At 44.3% G+C, this 17272-nt stretch overlaps 1 protein-coding gene across 1 annotated transcript in view; it reads left to right on the top strand.

The window, feature by feature from the left end:
* Nucleotides 1–6010: 6010 nt before the first annotated feature.
* Nucleotides 6011–17272, top strand: part of LOC140387667 (paired box protein Pax-4-like) — a 41173-nt gene continuing 29911 nt past the window's right edge. The window contains exons 1-4 of the mRNA XM_072470860.1: nt 6011–6136; nt 8694–8909; nt 10630–10720; nt 12676–12807. Coding sequence (XP_072326961.1) covers nt 6089–6136; nt 8694–8909; nt 10630–10720; nt 12676–12807 — 487 coding nt within the window. The 5' untranslated portion in view covers nt 6011–6088. The remainder of the gene's footprint in view (nt 6137–8693; nt 8910–10629; nt 10721–12675; nt 12808–17272) is intronic.

The following is a 17272-nucleotide window of genomic DNA, read 5'->3' as shown; positions in this document are numbered from 1 at the left end:
AACACGCTAAATTGCCCCTTAATTGGAGTAAAATTAATTGGGTACTCTAAAAAAAGTTTTTTTTAATAACTGGATGGGAAGATCCCAGAATGGAACACTGGCTCAAAGGACTATAAATGTGACTTTTTAAAATAAAACCTGGATGAGCAGAGTCAAAGGACTGCTAATAAATGTTAACAACAAAAACATTTTTTTTAATCAAACATGACAAATTGTATTATGATACAGCACGCTTTTGCTCCCCCTTAACTTAATGATTACACACAGGTTTTAGGATTAACATGGATTACAAAGTACATTTTAAGATCCAATGATCCCATTAACACATAAAGCCCCTTTTAAGCACACAAGATAACTGGTCAAATACACGCACTCTGAACCAAGGTTAGTGTCTGGGTATTTCTCCTCAGAATCCCCCCAGATGATTGTCATGAATGAAATGAAAAAATGAAAATCACTTATTGTCACAAGTAAGCTTCAATGAAGTTACTGTGAAAAGCCCCTAGTCACCACATTCCGGCACCTGTTCAGGGAGGCTGTTATGGGAATTGAACCATGCTGCTAGCCTGCCTTGGTCTGCTTTCAAAGCCAGCGATTTAGCCCTATGCTAAACAGCCCCTGTCACGCATGTGAGAGTTTTCAAACTCTACTCCCAAAAGCACGCTTTAAAATCTTATCTCATAAGCAAAATGTGAGGTAATGCATTTTGGTAGAAGAAACAATGGTACAACTTTGAGGGGAGGACAGGAGCAGAAGGACTTTGGAGTTCTACTGCATAATTCTCTGAAGGTGGCCAGGCAAGTTGAAATAGTTGTCAAGAAGGCTTATAGGGTCCCTGGGTTTATAAATAGAGGCATCAAGTATAAAAGCAAGGGAGTGATGCTACACCTCTACAAATCATTGGTCAGACCACATTTGGAGTATTGTTATCAGTCTGGGCACTTTATTTAAGGGAGGACATTAAACCCACAGAGAGTGTGCAGAGGAGATTTACTCGAATTATACCAGGATTGAGGAATTTTAGATACAAGGAAAAGTTGGAGAAATTAGACTTGTTCTCCTTGGAGAAAATTAAGAGGTGACCTCATTGGGGTGTTCACAATTATGAACAATTTGGACAGAGTAAAGAAGGATATTCTGTTTCCACTAGTTGGTATGTCAGTGACTAGGGGTCGCAATTTCAAGATGGTCAGCAAAAGAGCTAGGAGTGAGATGAGGAGAAACTTCTTTACTCAGAGAGTTGTTGGGATTTGGAATGTGCTGCTGGGAGAGGGGTAGAGGCAGATTCCATAGGAGGTTTTAAAAGAGAGCTGGATACATATTTGAAAGTGATGAATTTAGAGGGTTACAGAGGTAGGGCTGGAGAATGAGACTAGCTCTTTTGGCATCCAGTGTGGACATGTTGGGCCGAATAGCCTCCTTCTGTGCTGTAACAAAAAAAGCTATGCTTTCCCTTAGCAGTGTGCTTACAAAATCCAGACCACGTTTCCCAAATGACACTTTTAAACAAAGCTTCCACTCCACTTATAACAGTGAATCCAGTCCAGGATTTTACACCACACACTTTTACGTTTCCTTTTTCTTAACTGCTTTTACACAAACTCAGAGCTCCAACCACTGATTTCCATAGTTATTTCAACTCACGCTCCACAGGCTGTAAAATCTCACAAACCTGAAAATCACTTCTGGTGTTTCAGTCTTCTTCTCAACTCTGTCTGTCTTTACCGAACAATTCTCTGTTCTAGTACACTTAACCTCAAACTTCTTGGAAATTTCTCTTCAGGTCTCTGCACTTGTTTTCTTAACCATTGCTCCATGGGATGGCTTTTCTTCTCGAAAAGCTGAGAGAGATGTTCCATCTCAAGCCTTTTAGTAGAGCTGTGAGAGCTGCCTTCCTTCTCACTACCAAACTTCAACTGCCAAAACATTCAGCTAAATTGTGTTTATTTTTTTTAGATTTAGAGTACCCAATTGTCTTTTCCCAATTAAGGGGCAATTTAGCACGGCCAATCCACCTACCCTGCACATCTTTTGGGTTGTGGGGGCGAAACCCGCGCAGATACGGGGAGAATGTGCAAACTCCACACAGACAGTGACCCAGGGCCGGGATTCAAACCTGGGTCCTCAGCGCCGTAGGCAGCAATGCTAACCACTGTGCCACCGTGCCGCCCACATTCAGCTAAAATTAAAACTTAAAAGCTGTTTTATCCTTACCAGGGCCTTCAGTTGCTAAGCAACTATTGCTGGTTCTATTTATTCTCCAAATATATAACCCTCTCTAAGCACAATAGAATCACAGTTGGAATTGAAACCAACCCACACATACAAACACCTTTACGCGGCAGGAATGTAGCTGTATGTCTTACCCTTCCAGGCACAGGAATATTTAACTTAAACCTATTTAAAACTGTTTACCAATACAAATATAAATTCCATAAAACTACTTTTGTTTTCCTATAACTAAGAAGTACGAAGCATCCTTGCTCAAGGTCAAGTAGGGGATGCTATGCATATGAAATGCCCGAGAGGATGTTCCACGAGAAGATAATTCCAGAAGGTGGTGAACCTATGGAATTCTCTACCACCGAAGGCTGTGGAGGCCAAGCCACTGAATATATTTAAGATGGAAATAGAATTATAGAATCCCTACAGTGTGGAAGGATGCCACAGTGCCATGGACCTGGGTTCAATTCTGACCTTGAGTGGCTGTCTGAGTGGAGTTTGCACGTTCTCCCTGTGTCTGCAGGTGCTCCAGTTTCCTTCCACAATCCAAAGAAAGTGCAGACTCGATGGGCCGAATGGCCTCCTTCTGCACTGTATATTCTATGAATTCTATGAACTCCAACTGGAAGAGCTTGCAATCCAGCTTCTCTGTACTCTATCCTTTAAATTCCCCACCAAAAGGAGAATTAAGTACATAGATAAACCAACAAAGGCCATTAGTTTTGAGTTTTGACAAAAGAATGTGTCGTTATACAGTTCAATCTTTAAAATTCTGGAAAGAATTCCAGAAGACTAATTAAGAAAAAATGGAACTTGATTTATACAGTGCACTACATACCAAAGTCATCCCGGGAAACAATATATCTTGGGAGGGCAGCACAGTGGCGCAGTGGTTAGTACTGCTACCTCACAGCACCAGGGAGCCAGGTTTGATTCTGACCTCAGGTGAGGGTCTGTGTGAAGTTTGCTCTTTCTCCTTGTGTCTGCGTGGGTTTCCTCCAGGAGCCCCGGTTTCCTCCCACAGTCCAAAGATATGCAGGTTAGGTGGATTGACTGTACTAAATTGTTCCTAGGGGGATAGGGTCGGGGATTGGGATAGTTAGGTACTCTTATGGAGGGTCAGTGTGGACTCAATGGGCCGAATGGCTTCTTCTGCATTGTGGGGATTCTATGATTCCATGATTATGATTCATTCTTATGAACATCACAGAGATCTGATAATATTTTGTTATTGTAGCTTATCATCCAGTGCTACACATAGGGAATAAATCCTAGCCTTGGAAATGGACAAGCAATGAATTTTTATGTTTGTTTTCATCTTTTATCATCCATCAATCACTATTTTGTCTGAGTGGCTGGCTTTCTCCTTGAACAGTTAGATAGGTAAATGCATGTTAGCAATGGAATAATGATGGACAGGTGGTGACATGGATCCAAGTCAAGGCCCAAAGGGCAACTTGGGAGGTGATGACAACATTGCTGCTCTCAGTGGTAGGGATCACAGGCAAGGGACCTGCCTCTCCTCCCCCAGATGCTGGTAAAACTACTCCACATCCTCACCGCTCAGTGAAAGCTGAGGTCTGAATTTACTAAAGTCACTATTCATTCCAGAGGTCTGCAGGAATTCCAGGAGAAAAAAAAACTTACATTTATACAGTGTCTTTCACAACCTCAATGTCCCAGAGCTCATAAAGCCAAGAAACTATTTTTTGAAGTGTAGTCACTTTTGTGATCTTTTTAACCAATGTTTTGCTTTTGTGAAGAAGGGTTTTCTGATGTCAGTACCGTCACACCTTAATTTATCAGAATTTGATAGATTCTGGATTCTGTCAAAACTGGTTATTCCTCCACACTTGTCTTGGAATGTGTGACCAGAATGTGCCCCCCCCCCCCCCCCAGGGGGTGATCAAGGTCCATTTACTGCATGATTTCAAAACGTGAAATAAGGTTAGTCAAGCAGGAACTGCCCACCCTGAAACTATATTGTGTGCCCAACATTGGATTTTATTTAATTCCTTTGATTAGTCTGTCGTTACAGTTGTTTGTTTTCTCACCTTTCCTGAAAATAGATAGCACCATGGCTTGTTTCCAGCTCATCTGGGAAAATCCCCGATTGTTAACACGCTGTACCATTCTGTCTCGCTCAGCACGCCTGGGGTTATATTGTCTATTAGTTTAAAGTTTTATTTTAAACATGTCTACGATAGTCTTGTGAAGGATTTTAAGATGATTAAAGTCACTGCAATGTTCACCCCCATTAGGCAGTGTACTGAGACTGGAGTTCATAGAATTTACAGTGCAGAAGGAGGCCATACGGCCCATCGAGTCTGCACCGGCTCTTGGAAAGAGCACCCTACCCACGGTCAACACCTCCACCCTATCCCCATAACCCAGTAACCCCACCCAACACTAAGGGCAATTTTGGACACTCAGGGCAATTTATCATGGCCAATCCACCTAACCTGCACATCTTTGGACTGTGGGAGGAAACCGGAGCACCCGGAGGAAACCCACGCAGACACGGGGAGGATGTGCAGACTCTGCACAGACAGTGACCCAAGCCGGAATCGAACCTGGGACCCTGGAGCTGTGAAGAGCAATTGTGCTATCCACAATGCTACCGTGCAGTCCCTGCCGTAAGGCGGGGTGTGTGGGTATCAGGGCTTGTGACATCTCCAGGATTTTACAGGTCAACAAGCTTTCAATATTGCCTAAGCTCCTTAGGCTTATCAAAATACACAACAGAAAAACTCATATATTCACATCTACAAGGCACCTTAACTGGGAGTACCTGGTACTGATGTAGAAAGCCCCCCCCTCCCCCAATACTAACTTTCCTCAATGGAAGGAGCTCACAAATTCAACCCCAATATTAGTGAGAAGTTGTTCTGACTGTTGACTTTCTTGCAGACCACCGATCCACGGAAACAGTTGGGGAAGTCTGGAGTTCATCCACCTGAGAATATGTCATATAAAGGTATTTAACCCATTTCAAACAGGAAACGTGCTGTAGTGAGCACACTGAACGCTAGAGGGCGAGCGGATCCACGTCTGGGAAATGGTTTCATGTTCCGGGCGGGACTCTTCCCATTTCTCCCTCAGTTCAGATTTTCTGCACTTGCGGCTTCTGATCTGTAAGATTGTTTTCATTAGAACAGAGGACATGACATTGAGAGAATGACTTCACTGCAAAAATCTCGATGCACACGAGATACTAATATTGCCACTGTCTGTTTAACACGCTCGGGGTGAGTTCCTGTGTGCGCTTTTTAAACACGCAGCGTGAACTTTAATAATGCAGGGGTGCGTTAAAGCTGCTCTCAAGGGCAAGATTCCATTCAGTTACATTAACTTTGCAACAGCTGCCGATCCAGGACTGGCAGAATTTTGCGTCCATTGATTTTACAGCCATTTGAGGCGTGCTGCCCCCAGTGGCAACATTGTGTGGAGCTCTGAACTAGGGGCGCTGTCCATTGTGCTGGACAGGGCAATTTTCAGCAGCTGACTGCAGCCTCCTGCAGTACTGAGCTCAGCTTCTCGGCTCGATGTCTGATCTGTGCGGAGCTCGCCAGTCTTAGCTGGGCAGGGGCAGGGCCAGCACATTTGGCCTCAGTATCATTAGGCTAACGGGAAGGGTGGGTGGGAAGAGGATTGGGAGTTCCTCCCAGTCAATGGCTGTAGGATGTGGTTAAACTCAGACACAAAGACTGCCCCGCTGATTACTTGGATGCAAAGAAATGTAATGTTCTCTTATTTAGATTACCTTGCCTCCTTATTTGCAGGTGTGGGCTGCGTGAATCAACTTGGAGGGGTCTTTGTGAATGGACGCCCCTTGCCCACCTGCAAGCGAAAGAGGATCATAGAGATGGCAACCGGTGGTATCAGGGCTTGTGACATCTCCAGGATTTTACAGGTCAACAAGCTTTCAATATTGCCTGAGCTCCTCAGGCTTATCAAAATACACTACAGAAAAACTCATATATTCACATCTACATCTAGGCCAGAATAATGGGATGAACGCCTTCTCTATCTGCCAGATGTAAATGTTCAAGTGAAATTGACAGGATTAATCTCATGTGAATTGCTAGCTGGATCAAGCTCATCTAAAAAAAAAAGCTGCCCACAATTCAAGACCAATTGGTGATCATACTTAAAGGGGAATGGACACAGCACTGCAAACAACTGCCTTAAAACATGAATAAACCAGAACCATCTTTTACTGAACATCGGAAATACCAAATCCCAACTTGGTTCCTGCCAAGAATTCCATCACCTTTCCCGGACTCCATCCCTGCACGCCACTAAAGCTGAACCACTCAAGTGCAACATTGTACTGAATTGTTATCCTTCCCATTGCTAAGCCTACTTACCTCCACAGCATTGTGCAGTTCCTCCACCTTACCACTCCCCCACCACTCAAACCCGTATTCATGCTTTCAGTACATCTATACTTGACTTCTCTTGGCTGTCCACACCAGCTTGTTGAGCACTATGAAATTTTGAATTTGTCCATTTTGGTAGGACGGCTATGAATAAGCATATTTATTATCTAAACAGTGAGAGACTGCAGATATCTGAGATGTAAAGGGGTCTGGGTGTCCTTGTGCATGAATCACATAAAGTTAGTATGTAGGTTGAGCAAGTGATTAGCAAAGCTAATATTATAATCTATTGCAAGAGGAATTGCACACAAGCGTAGGGTGATTATGCTTCAGTTATACAGGGCATTGATTAGACTACATCAGGAGTACTGTGTACAGTATTGATCTCCTTATTTAAGGAAGGATATAAATGTATGAGAAACAGTTAAGGGAAGGTTCATTAGACTAATATCTGGAATGGGTGGACTGTCTTTTGAGGAAAGGTTGAACAGGTTAGACTTGTATTTGCTGGAGTTTAGAAGAATAAGTAGCGACTTGATTGAAACCTATAAGATCCTAGGGTGGATATGGAGAGGATGTTTCCTCTTGTGGGAGAATCTAGAACTATGGGCCACTGTTGGGGGCATGTAAGACAGATGGGGGAAGAAACCTTCTCTCAGAGGGGCATACGTGTTTGAAACTCTCTTCGCCAAATAAAGTAGAGGCAGATCTTTGAATATTTTTAAGACACAAGTAGATAGATTTTCATTAAGCAAGGGGTTAAAGGTTATCGGGATTGGCAGGAATGTGGGGGCACGCTGGCGCAGTGGTTAGCACTGCTGCCTCACGGCGCTGAGAACCCGGGTTCGATCCTGGCCCTGGGTCACTGTCTGTGTGGAGTTTGCACATTCTCCCCATGCCTGCATGGGTCTTACCCCTCCAACCCAAAGATGTGCAGGGTAGGTGGATTGGCCATGCTAAATTGCCCCTTAATTGGAAAAAATAGTTGGGTACTCTAAATTTATTTTTTAAAAAGGCAGGAATGTGGAGTTGGGGTCAAACTCAGATCAGCCATGAATGGCAGAGCAGGCCCGAGGGGCCGAATGGCCTACTCCTGCTACTAATTCATACTTTTGTATGCTTGCATGTATCATCCAACACAAACTCCAACACATCCAAAACTCTGTGGCCATGTTCATTCCATACTAAATCCCATTCACCCCTCACTTCACTGTTTACACTTCATGCCCACCACATTAAATTTGAAATCCTCAACCTAATTTCCAATTCCCTCCATCATCTCTACACACCCAGTCCCTGCAAAGTCCTCTAGTATGATATCCCTGCTTGTGAACTTTAATCCTTGTGGCTCTGATCTCCTGAATTTCCCTCCCCTCTCACTGCTCCATCATCAGTTCCAAAGTTTTCAGATGCCTCAGCCCTATTCTTTGGTATTCCCTCCCTAATCCTTTGTAAGCTCGTTCCTCAATTTTAAAAGCCCCCTTAAAACCTACTTATTTGGCTATGATTTCAGCCAGCTCTTCCAACTCTTCAACTAACATCTTGGCATTTATTTGGCCATCATGAAGAGTTCAGGGTAATTTTGACCTTGGAGTTGCTATGTAAATTCAGGTTGCCATCTGTGCCATCATGATTGGGATCCTGAGCAGAGATTAATGCATCCCAAAGCAGCGTATAGCACCCTACTGCACTTTTTGTCCCTTTATTTTTTCGCGGGTGTGGACATCACTGGCAAGGCCTGTCCCTTATCGTCCTTAAATTGAGGTTTTCAAGGCCATTTCAGAAGGACGTTGAGGAGTCACATGTAGGCCAGGTCAGGTAAGAACAGCAGATTTCCTTCCCGAAGGGGGATTAGTGAACCAGCTGATTTTTACAACAATTGATGATAGTTGCCGCAGTCACCATTACTGACACTAACTTTAGATTCCACATTTATTAATTAAATTTAAATTTCCCCAGCTGCTGTGGTGGGATATGAACCCGTGTCCCCAGAGCATTAATCTGGGACTCTAGATTACTAACCCAGTGATGTTATTACTCTGCCACCATCTCCCCACAGCATGTTACAACTACTTGTCTCCACTGCAGGTCTCCAATGGTTGTGTGAGTAAGATTCTTGGCCGATTCTACCAGACTGGCTCTGTTGGTCCAAAAGCTATTGGAGGGAGTAAACCACGGCTGTCGACCCCAGAGGTAGTGGCTAAGATCACCCAGTTTAAATGGAACAACCCATCAATGTTTGCCTGGGAAATCCGCGGGAAGCTATTGTCAGAGGGAGTTTGCACCAGGGACAAAATTCCCAGTGTGAGTTTGCAATTTAATTCTTTTTTATATTTCTATGAATTTGAACTTCAGATCAGGACCATTGACTGTTAGATGGCTAGGACAGCACCGATCATCAAAATGTCATAGAATCTAAAGCATAGATAGAAGAATGATACTCAGCTTACCGTGCCTGAGTCAGCTGTTTGAGAGAAAAATTGCCTATGTTGATTTCTGTGTTGGTCAGTTGTTAGAACCCAATGTAACAGGGTCGAGTTTGCGGAAGGTTTGGGTTCACAGGATAAGAATGCTCCTAATTTGGTATTATCATTAAAAAAACAAGTTTCACTCAGGTTGTGTACGCAATAATAATAATCTTCATTGTCACAAGTAGGCTTACATTAACACTGCAATGAAGTTTCTGTGAAAAGCCCCTAGGCGCCTGTTCAGGTACACCGAGGGAGAATTCAGAATGTCCAAATTACCTAACAAGCACGTCTTTTGGAACTTGGGGGCGGAAACTGGAGCACCCAGACCAAAGCCATGCAGACACAGGACGAACGTGCAGACTCATAAGAACTAGGAACAGGAGTAGGTCATCTGGCCCCTCGAGCCTGCTCCACCATTTAATGAGATCATGGCTGATCTTTGTGGACTCAGCTCCACTCTCCGGCCCGTACACCATATCCCCGAATCCCCGCACAGACAGTGATCCAAGCTGGGAATCGAACCTGGGAACCGGTCGCTGTGAAGCAATGGTGCTACCCACTGTGCTACCGTGCCGTGTAGTTACCATTAGCGCAGTGAAAGGGCACATCTGATACTGAATTGAGGCACACTGTTGGGCTAGATTAGAGTGAAATCTACTGAGCGCTGCCTGGCTCTATCTGACCTTAGTGCACTGGATGTTGACCTGAGGTAAGTTAAAACCGGCACCAGTTTTTCTTCCAGGTGTACAGGTATTAAATGTACATTGCTCACAGCTCTCGTGTAAGATTTTCTTACTTTTATCTTTGAAGGAAAAGTTGCCCAAGGAAATGGTAACTGGAACAGGCCCATCATCCCTCGAGACTGTTCTGCCATTCTTAATAGAATATGGATGATCTGTACTTTAAAACCACTTAACCGCCATTTCTTTATATCCCTTGATGCGTTTTTCTCACATAGATCGATCGGGCTGTTGAAATTTTCAATTGGCCCACAGCCTTCTGCAGGACAGAGTTTCAGATTTCCACCACACTTTGTGTGAAAAAATTATTCTGAATTTCACTCCTAAATTACCCATTTTAAGACTGGAGGAAATTGTTTCTGTATAGCTACCCTACTGAATTCCTTTATCACTCCAAATGTCTTAATTATATTACCCCTCAACCTTCTAAGCTCAAAGGAATACATAACAAGTTTATATAATGATGCAACAGTTTTGCATCAGTATGATTCTGGTGAATCCCCATCCATGAACAAGACATCCTTCCTGAGGTGTGTTACCCAGACTGAATGCAGAACGGCCAATTGAATGCAGAACTCCAGATGGGGTCCGATCAAGGCTCTGAGTCTGCTTCTGTGAAGCCCCTTGACCCATTTTTCTGAGTTAAAGATGTTATCTAAATTCAAGGTATTGTCGTTGTTGGATCAGGACACTTGAAATGAGTATCAGCAAATCAATATATTCATACTGTTAAAAGAGCCAAGAATCATGATTGGATCTACAAAGAATACATGAATGAACATGTGTTAACCATGCTGTTTGCATCTCTTCTAGGTTTCATCTATTAATCGAGTCCTGCGGAACCTGCACCCTGACCTGCAAATCTCTGCATCTGTGAACACAACAAGAAACCAATGGACAGGAGGTGGGGCTGTTTCTAATGTGAAAACAATAGAAAAGGAGAAGAATAAACTATAACTAAGGTTAAGCAGCTGGATGGAAGGGCATGACTGTAAGACCATAAATATCAGCCTGTGTAAAGCCTGTCTTTGAGGCCATCACAGCAACTCCATTATATTTTAATGAGCTGAGGTGTAAAGACATTGGAACAAGATTAATCCACAGCCCATTAATCTTAACTTTTTTTAAACATGTAGACGGGTTGTTCAAGCTGTTGCCATCTTCCTGCAGCCTAAGTTCAAGGTCTGTATCCCTCTACTCCTTATTGAATCAATGACATTTTCAACTTTTCATCAATTATTTAGGCCAGCTAAGGATGGGTGTTTAAACGCAACCTTTCCAGAATTGTCCACTTTTAAAGAACAAGCTTAAAAAAAAAAATCACACTATATCTGGTCATGTATTCTGCATGTTAGTAGCGGAGGAGGAGGCTATCAGCCCATTGAACCTGTCTGGTCATTCAATTAGATCATGGTTGATCTATACCTCAACGTCATTTACCCATCTTTGTTCCATATCACTTCATAATCTTATCTGACTGAAAGCTATCAATCTCAGTCTTAAAACTTCCAATTATCCCAGACTTTTGATGGCAGCAAGTGGATAGCACTGTGGCTTCACAGCGCCAGGGTCCCAGGTTCGATTCCCTGCTGGGTCACTGTCTGTGCGGAGTCTGCACGTTCTCCCCGTGTTTGCGTGGGTTTCCTCCGGGTGCTCCGGTTTCCTCCCACTGTCCAAAGACCTGCAGGTTAGGTGGATTGGCCATGATAAATTGGCCTTAGTGACCAAAAAGGCTCGGAGGGGTTATTGGGTTACGGGGATGGGGTGGGAGGGCTTGAGTGGGTCGGTGCAGACTCGATGGGCCGAATGGCCTCCTTCTGCACTATATGTTCTATGTTCTAAAGTGTTTCAGATTTCTACAATCCTTTGAGTGAAATAGTATTTTTTGATATCACTTATAAATTAAGATCACATTCCCTGATTCTTGACTCCCACATTAGAGGAAATAATTTTGCTGCATCTACTCTATAAAAGCTCAGGAGATCCGAGAAGGTAAATTCAAACAGCAATTTATTTTAGCCATAAGAAAAGGCTGCCTTGCAGCAGACAGCACAAAGGTCCAAACCAGCGCTATTCTATGAGCCCTAGCTGATAGGCTGATAGTGGGAGAGCTCATATTCCAAGAGCCCCATGGGGAGATCAATCGTGTTGTCCATGTGGGTCATGTGAGGGTCATTACATATACCATTACTTATTCCGCACTAACCTCTTCCACTTGCATTTATTCAGCACTTTCAACATATCTTTCTATTCCGTTCTCCCTTATTCATTTGGCCAGCTTCTCAGTAAATGCATTTATTCATTTAAACTCCTCTTTGTGGTTGCACAAGTTCGAGATTCTCACCCCTCTCCAGATAAAGAAGTGTTTCCTGAATTTCACAATCGGATTTCATTGTAAATACAATTATGGGCCCTAGTTTTCATGTCCCCAACAATTAAAAATAGCTTCTTCACCCATTAAACCTTTTCATTAGATTTTACATTTACCTGACAGGGGAGATAGTTCTTAGTTTAATGTCTCATTGGCAAAATAGCTCTTCTGCCAATGCAGCACTCCTTTAGTGCTGCACTGAAATATCAGTCTCGATCATGTGCCCAGGTCTCTGTGGTGAAACCTGAACCTGTAAACTTCTAACTCATCAGAAAGATGGTTGGCATGAGAAATAAGAACATTTATGCTTCTGTAGTTGGCGGTAGTTCTGAGTTGGATTAAGGACATTGTTGAGATAGTATAGCAAAGGCTTTATTCGGAATCAATCCTCTGCATTACCATCCATTTGATTGCTGGATACTGAATACAAGAGGTGTTCTGTTCCAAACACTGACCTTCTCTTGACTCTTTTTCTGTTTTGCTTACAGATTTTGCAGAGCAGGATACAAATGAAACTCTGAACAACTTGCCATCTGACTTTGTTGAGGATGTTCGGCCAAACTGTCAGCAAAGGAACCGGACAGTTTACACACAGGGGCAGGCAGAGGAATTAGAGAAGGGTATGAGCGGATCGCAGATAGGACTGGGTAATGGCCAGCAGTTGGTCAAAATCTCACAGGTCGTAGAGGAAAGACTTTGGCGAGAATTCTCCCTCTGTTCGGGCCAGCGGGATTCTCCAGCTCCGCTGCAGTGAAGGAAGTTTTGGCTGAGCGCCAGATTCTCCGTTCTCGCGGTGGCGGGGTGAACTCGGGTTGGAGAATCCCGGCCCTTGTGTTGATATGGTGCTTTTCACACCCACAAGACGTCTCAGGGAACGTAACAGCTGATGAAATATGGCTGTTCTGTTTACAAATGCTGTGTTCAAATTGTGCACAGTGCGATCCCACAAACAGCAACAGAATAATGATCAGATAATCTGATTTTGTTGGTTTTGGTTGATGGAAAGCAGGAAAACTCTACTGCGCTTCATTTGTCCCAGGGGACCTCTATGTGGCCTAAGGTGGGAGCCGGGGCCTTGGTTTAATGTCTCAGCTGAAACATGACACCTCCGACACTGCAGCACTGATTATTTGTTTGTGTTTCTGGAGTGGGGCTTGAATCCTCAATGGTTTAACTCAGAGATGAGTGTGTTACCACTTGGGGTTGCTGGAGAACTTATGTTGAAGTTCCTGTAGGGAATAGGGGGGGGGAAGACTGGAGAATATTTATCCTCAATGATTCTGGGGAGGAGGTATATGAGATGGTACAGCAGATGAAATGAAAAAAAAATGAAATGAAAAGCACTTATTGTCACAAGTAGGCTTCAAATGAAGTCACTGTGAACAGCCGCTAGTCGCCACATTCCGGCGCCTGTTCAGGGAGGCTGGTACGGGAATTGAATCCGCGCTGCTGGCCTGCCTTGGTCTGCTTTAAATGCCAGCTATTTAGCCCTGTGCTAAACCAGTCCCGATATCTATCAGATAAACAAATAACAGAGAAGTAAAAAGGCAAATGAGAAGGGCCAAGAGATTTTGAAAGTAGACCAGCAGTCAACAAAGGAGGTAGCAGAAAATGACGTTATAACTTGAAACAAAAGGATGGTCACAAAGGATGGCATCAGTAAAGGACAAAGAGGCAGCTTGAGTACCTGAGGATGAACCATGATAGATATATTAAAAGAACAAACAAGAACAAAGAAATGTACAGCACAGGAACAGGCCCTTCGGCCCTCCAAGCCCGTGCCGACCATGCTGCCTGACTAAACTACAATCTTCTACACTTCCTGGGTCCGTATCTCTCTATTCCCATCCTATTCATGTATTTGTCAAGATGCCCCTTAAATGTCACTATCGTCCCCGCTTCCACCACCTCCTCTGGCAGCGAGTTCCAGGCACCCACTACCCTCTGTGTAAAAAACTTGCCTCGTACATCTACTCTAAACCTTGCCCCTCTCACCTTAAACCTATGCCCCCTAGTAATTGACCCCTCTACCCTGGGGAAAAGCCTCTGACTATCCACTCTGTCTATGCCCCTCATAATTTTGTAGACCTCTATCAGGTCGCCCCTCAACCTCCGTCGTTCCAGTGAGAACAAACCGAGTTTATTCAACCGCTCCTCATAGCTAATGCGCTCCATACCAGGCAACATTCTGGTAAATCTCTTCTGCACCCTCTCTAAAGCCTCCACATCCTTCTGGTAGTGTGGCGACCAGAATTGAACACTATACTCCAAGTGTGGCCTAACTAAGGTTCTATACAGCTGCAACATGACTTGCCAATTCTTATACTCAATGCCACGGCCAATGAAGGCAAGCATGCCGTATGCCTTCTTGACGACCTTCTCCACCTGTGTTGCCCCTTTCAGTGACCTGTGGACCTGTACACCTAGATCTCTCTGACTTTCAATACTCTTGAGGGTTCTACCATTCACTGTATATTCCCTACCTGCATTAGACCTTCCAAAATGCATTACCTCACATTTGTCCGGATTAAACTCCATCTGCCATCTCTCCGCCCAAGTCTCCAAACAATCTAAATCCTGCTGTATCCTCTGACAGTCCTCATCCCTATCCGCAATTCCACTAACCTTTGTGTCGTCTGCAAACTTACTAATCAGACCAGTTACATTTTCCTCCAAATCATTTATATACACTACAAACAGCAAAGGCCCCAGCACTGATCCCTGCGGAACATCTCTGGTCACAGCCCTCTAATTAGAAAAGCATCCTTCCATTGCTACTCTCTGCCTTCTATGACCTAGCCAGTTCTGTATCCACCTTGCCAGCTCACCCCTGATCCCGTGTGACTTCACCTATTGTACTAGTCTACCATGAGGGACCTTGTCAAAGGCCTTACTGAAGTCCATATAGACAACATCCACTGCCCTACCTGCATCAATCATCTTTGTGACCTCCTCAAAAAACTCGATCAAGTTAGTGAGACACGACCTCCCCTTCACAAAACCATGCTGCCTCTCACTAATACGTCCATTTGCTTCCAAATGGGAGTAGATCCTGTCTCAAAGAATTCTCTCCAGTAATTTTCCTACCACTGAAGTAAGGCTCACTGGCTTGTAGTTCCCTGGGTTATCCTTGCTACCCTTCTTAAACAGTGGAACAACATTGGCTATTCTCCAGTCCTCCGGGACATCACCTGAAGACAGTGAGGATCCAAAGATTTCTGTCAAGGCCTCAGCAATTTCCTCTCCAGCCTCCTTCAGTATTCTGGGGTAGATCCCATCAGGCACTGGGGACTTATCTACCTTAATATTTTTTAAGACGCCCAACACCTCGTCTTTTTGGATCTCAATGTGACCCAGGCTATCTACACACCCTTCTCCAGACTCAACATCTACCAATTCCTTCTCTTTGGTGAATACTGATGCAAAGTATTCATTTAGTACCTCGCCCATTTCCTCTGGCTCCACACATAGATTCCCTTGCCTATCCTTCAGTGGGCCAACCCTTTCCCTGGCTACCCTCTTGCTTTTTATGTACGTGTAAAAAGCCTGAGGATTTTCCTTAACCCTATTTGCCAATGACTTTTTGTGACCCTTTCTAGCCCTCCTGACTCCTTGCTTAAGTTCCTTCCTACTTTCCTTATATTCCTCGCAGGCTTTGTCTGTTCCCAGCCTTTTAGCCCTGACAAATGCCTCCTTTTTCTTTTTGACGAGGCCTACAATATCTCGTCATCCAAGGTTCCCGAAAATTGCCGTATTTATCCTTCTTCCTTGCAGGAACATGCCGGTCCTGAATTCCTTTCAACTGACACTTGAAAGCCTCCCACATGTCAGATGTTAATTTGCCCTCAAACATCCGCCCCCAATCTAGGTTCTTCAGTTCCCGCCTAATATTGTAATAATTAGCCTTCCCCCAATTTAGCACATTCACCCTAGGACCACTCTTATCCTTGTCCACCAGCACTTTAAAACTTACTGAATTGTGGTCACTGTTCCCGAAATGCTCCCCTAGTGAAACTTCTACCACCTGGCCGGGCTCATTCCCCAATACCAGGTCCAGTACAGCCCCTTCCCTCGTTGGACTGTCTACATATTGTTTTAAGAAGCCCTCCTGGATGCGCCTTACAAACTCTGCCCCATCTAAGCCCCTGCCACTAAGTGAGTCCCAGTCAATATTGGGGAAGTTGAAGTCTTCCATCACCACAACCCTGTTGTTTTTCCTCTTTTCCAACATCTGTCTACCTATCTGCTCCTCTATCTCCCGCTGGCTGTTGGGAGGCCTGTAGTAAACCCCCAACATTGTGACTGCACCTTTCTTATTCCTGATCTCTACCCACATAGCCTCACTGCCCTCTGAGGCCTCCTCCCGTAGTACAGCTGTGATATCCTCCCTAACCAGTAGCGTAACTCCGCCACCCCTTTTACATCCCCCTCTATCCCGCCTGAAACATCTAAATCCTGGAATGTTTAGCTGCCAATCCTGCCCTTCCCTCAACCAGGTCTCTGTAATGGCAACAACATCATAGTTCCAAGTACTAATCCAAGCTCTAAGTTCATCTGCCTTACCCGTAATAATTCTTGCATTAAAACATATGCACTTCAGGCCACCAGACCCGCTGTGTTCAGCATTATCTCCCTGTCTGCTCTGCCTCAGAGTCACACTGTCCCTATTCCCTAGTTCTCCCTCAATGCTCTCACCTTCTGACCTATTGCTCCCGTGCCCACCCCCCTGCCATACTAGTTTAAACCCTCCCATGTGACACTAGCAAATCTCGCGGCCAGGATATTTATGCCTCTCCAGTTTAGATGCAACATCCTTATATAGGTCACACCTGCCCCAGAAGAGCTCCCAGTGGTCCAGATAACGGAAACCCTCCCTCCTACACCAGCTGTTTAGCCACGTGTTTAGCTGCTCTATCTTCCTATTTCTAGCCTCACTGGCACGTGGCACAGGGAGTAATCCCGAGATTACAACCCTCGAGGTCCTGTCTTTTAACTTTCTGCCAGCTCCCTGAACTCCTGCTGCAGGACCTCATGCCCCTTCCTGCCTATGTCGTTAGTACCAATATGTACAACGACCTCTACCTG

The sequence above is a fragment of the Scyliorhinus torazame genome, chromosome 13 (genome assembly GCF_047496885.1).
Source record: "Scyliorhinus torazame isolate Kashiwa2021f chromosome 13, sScyTor2.1, whole genome shotgun sequence".
In the NCBI taxonomy this organism is placed as follows: domain Eukaryota; kingdom Metazoa; phylum Chordata; class Chondrichthyes; order Carcharhiniformes; family Scyliorhinidae; genus Scyliorhinus; species Scyliorhinus torazame.
This window is presented reverse-complemented; position numbering and strand designations above follow the sequence as displayed.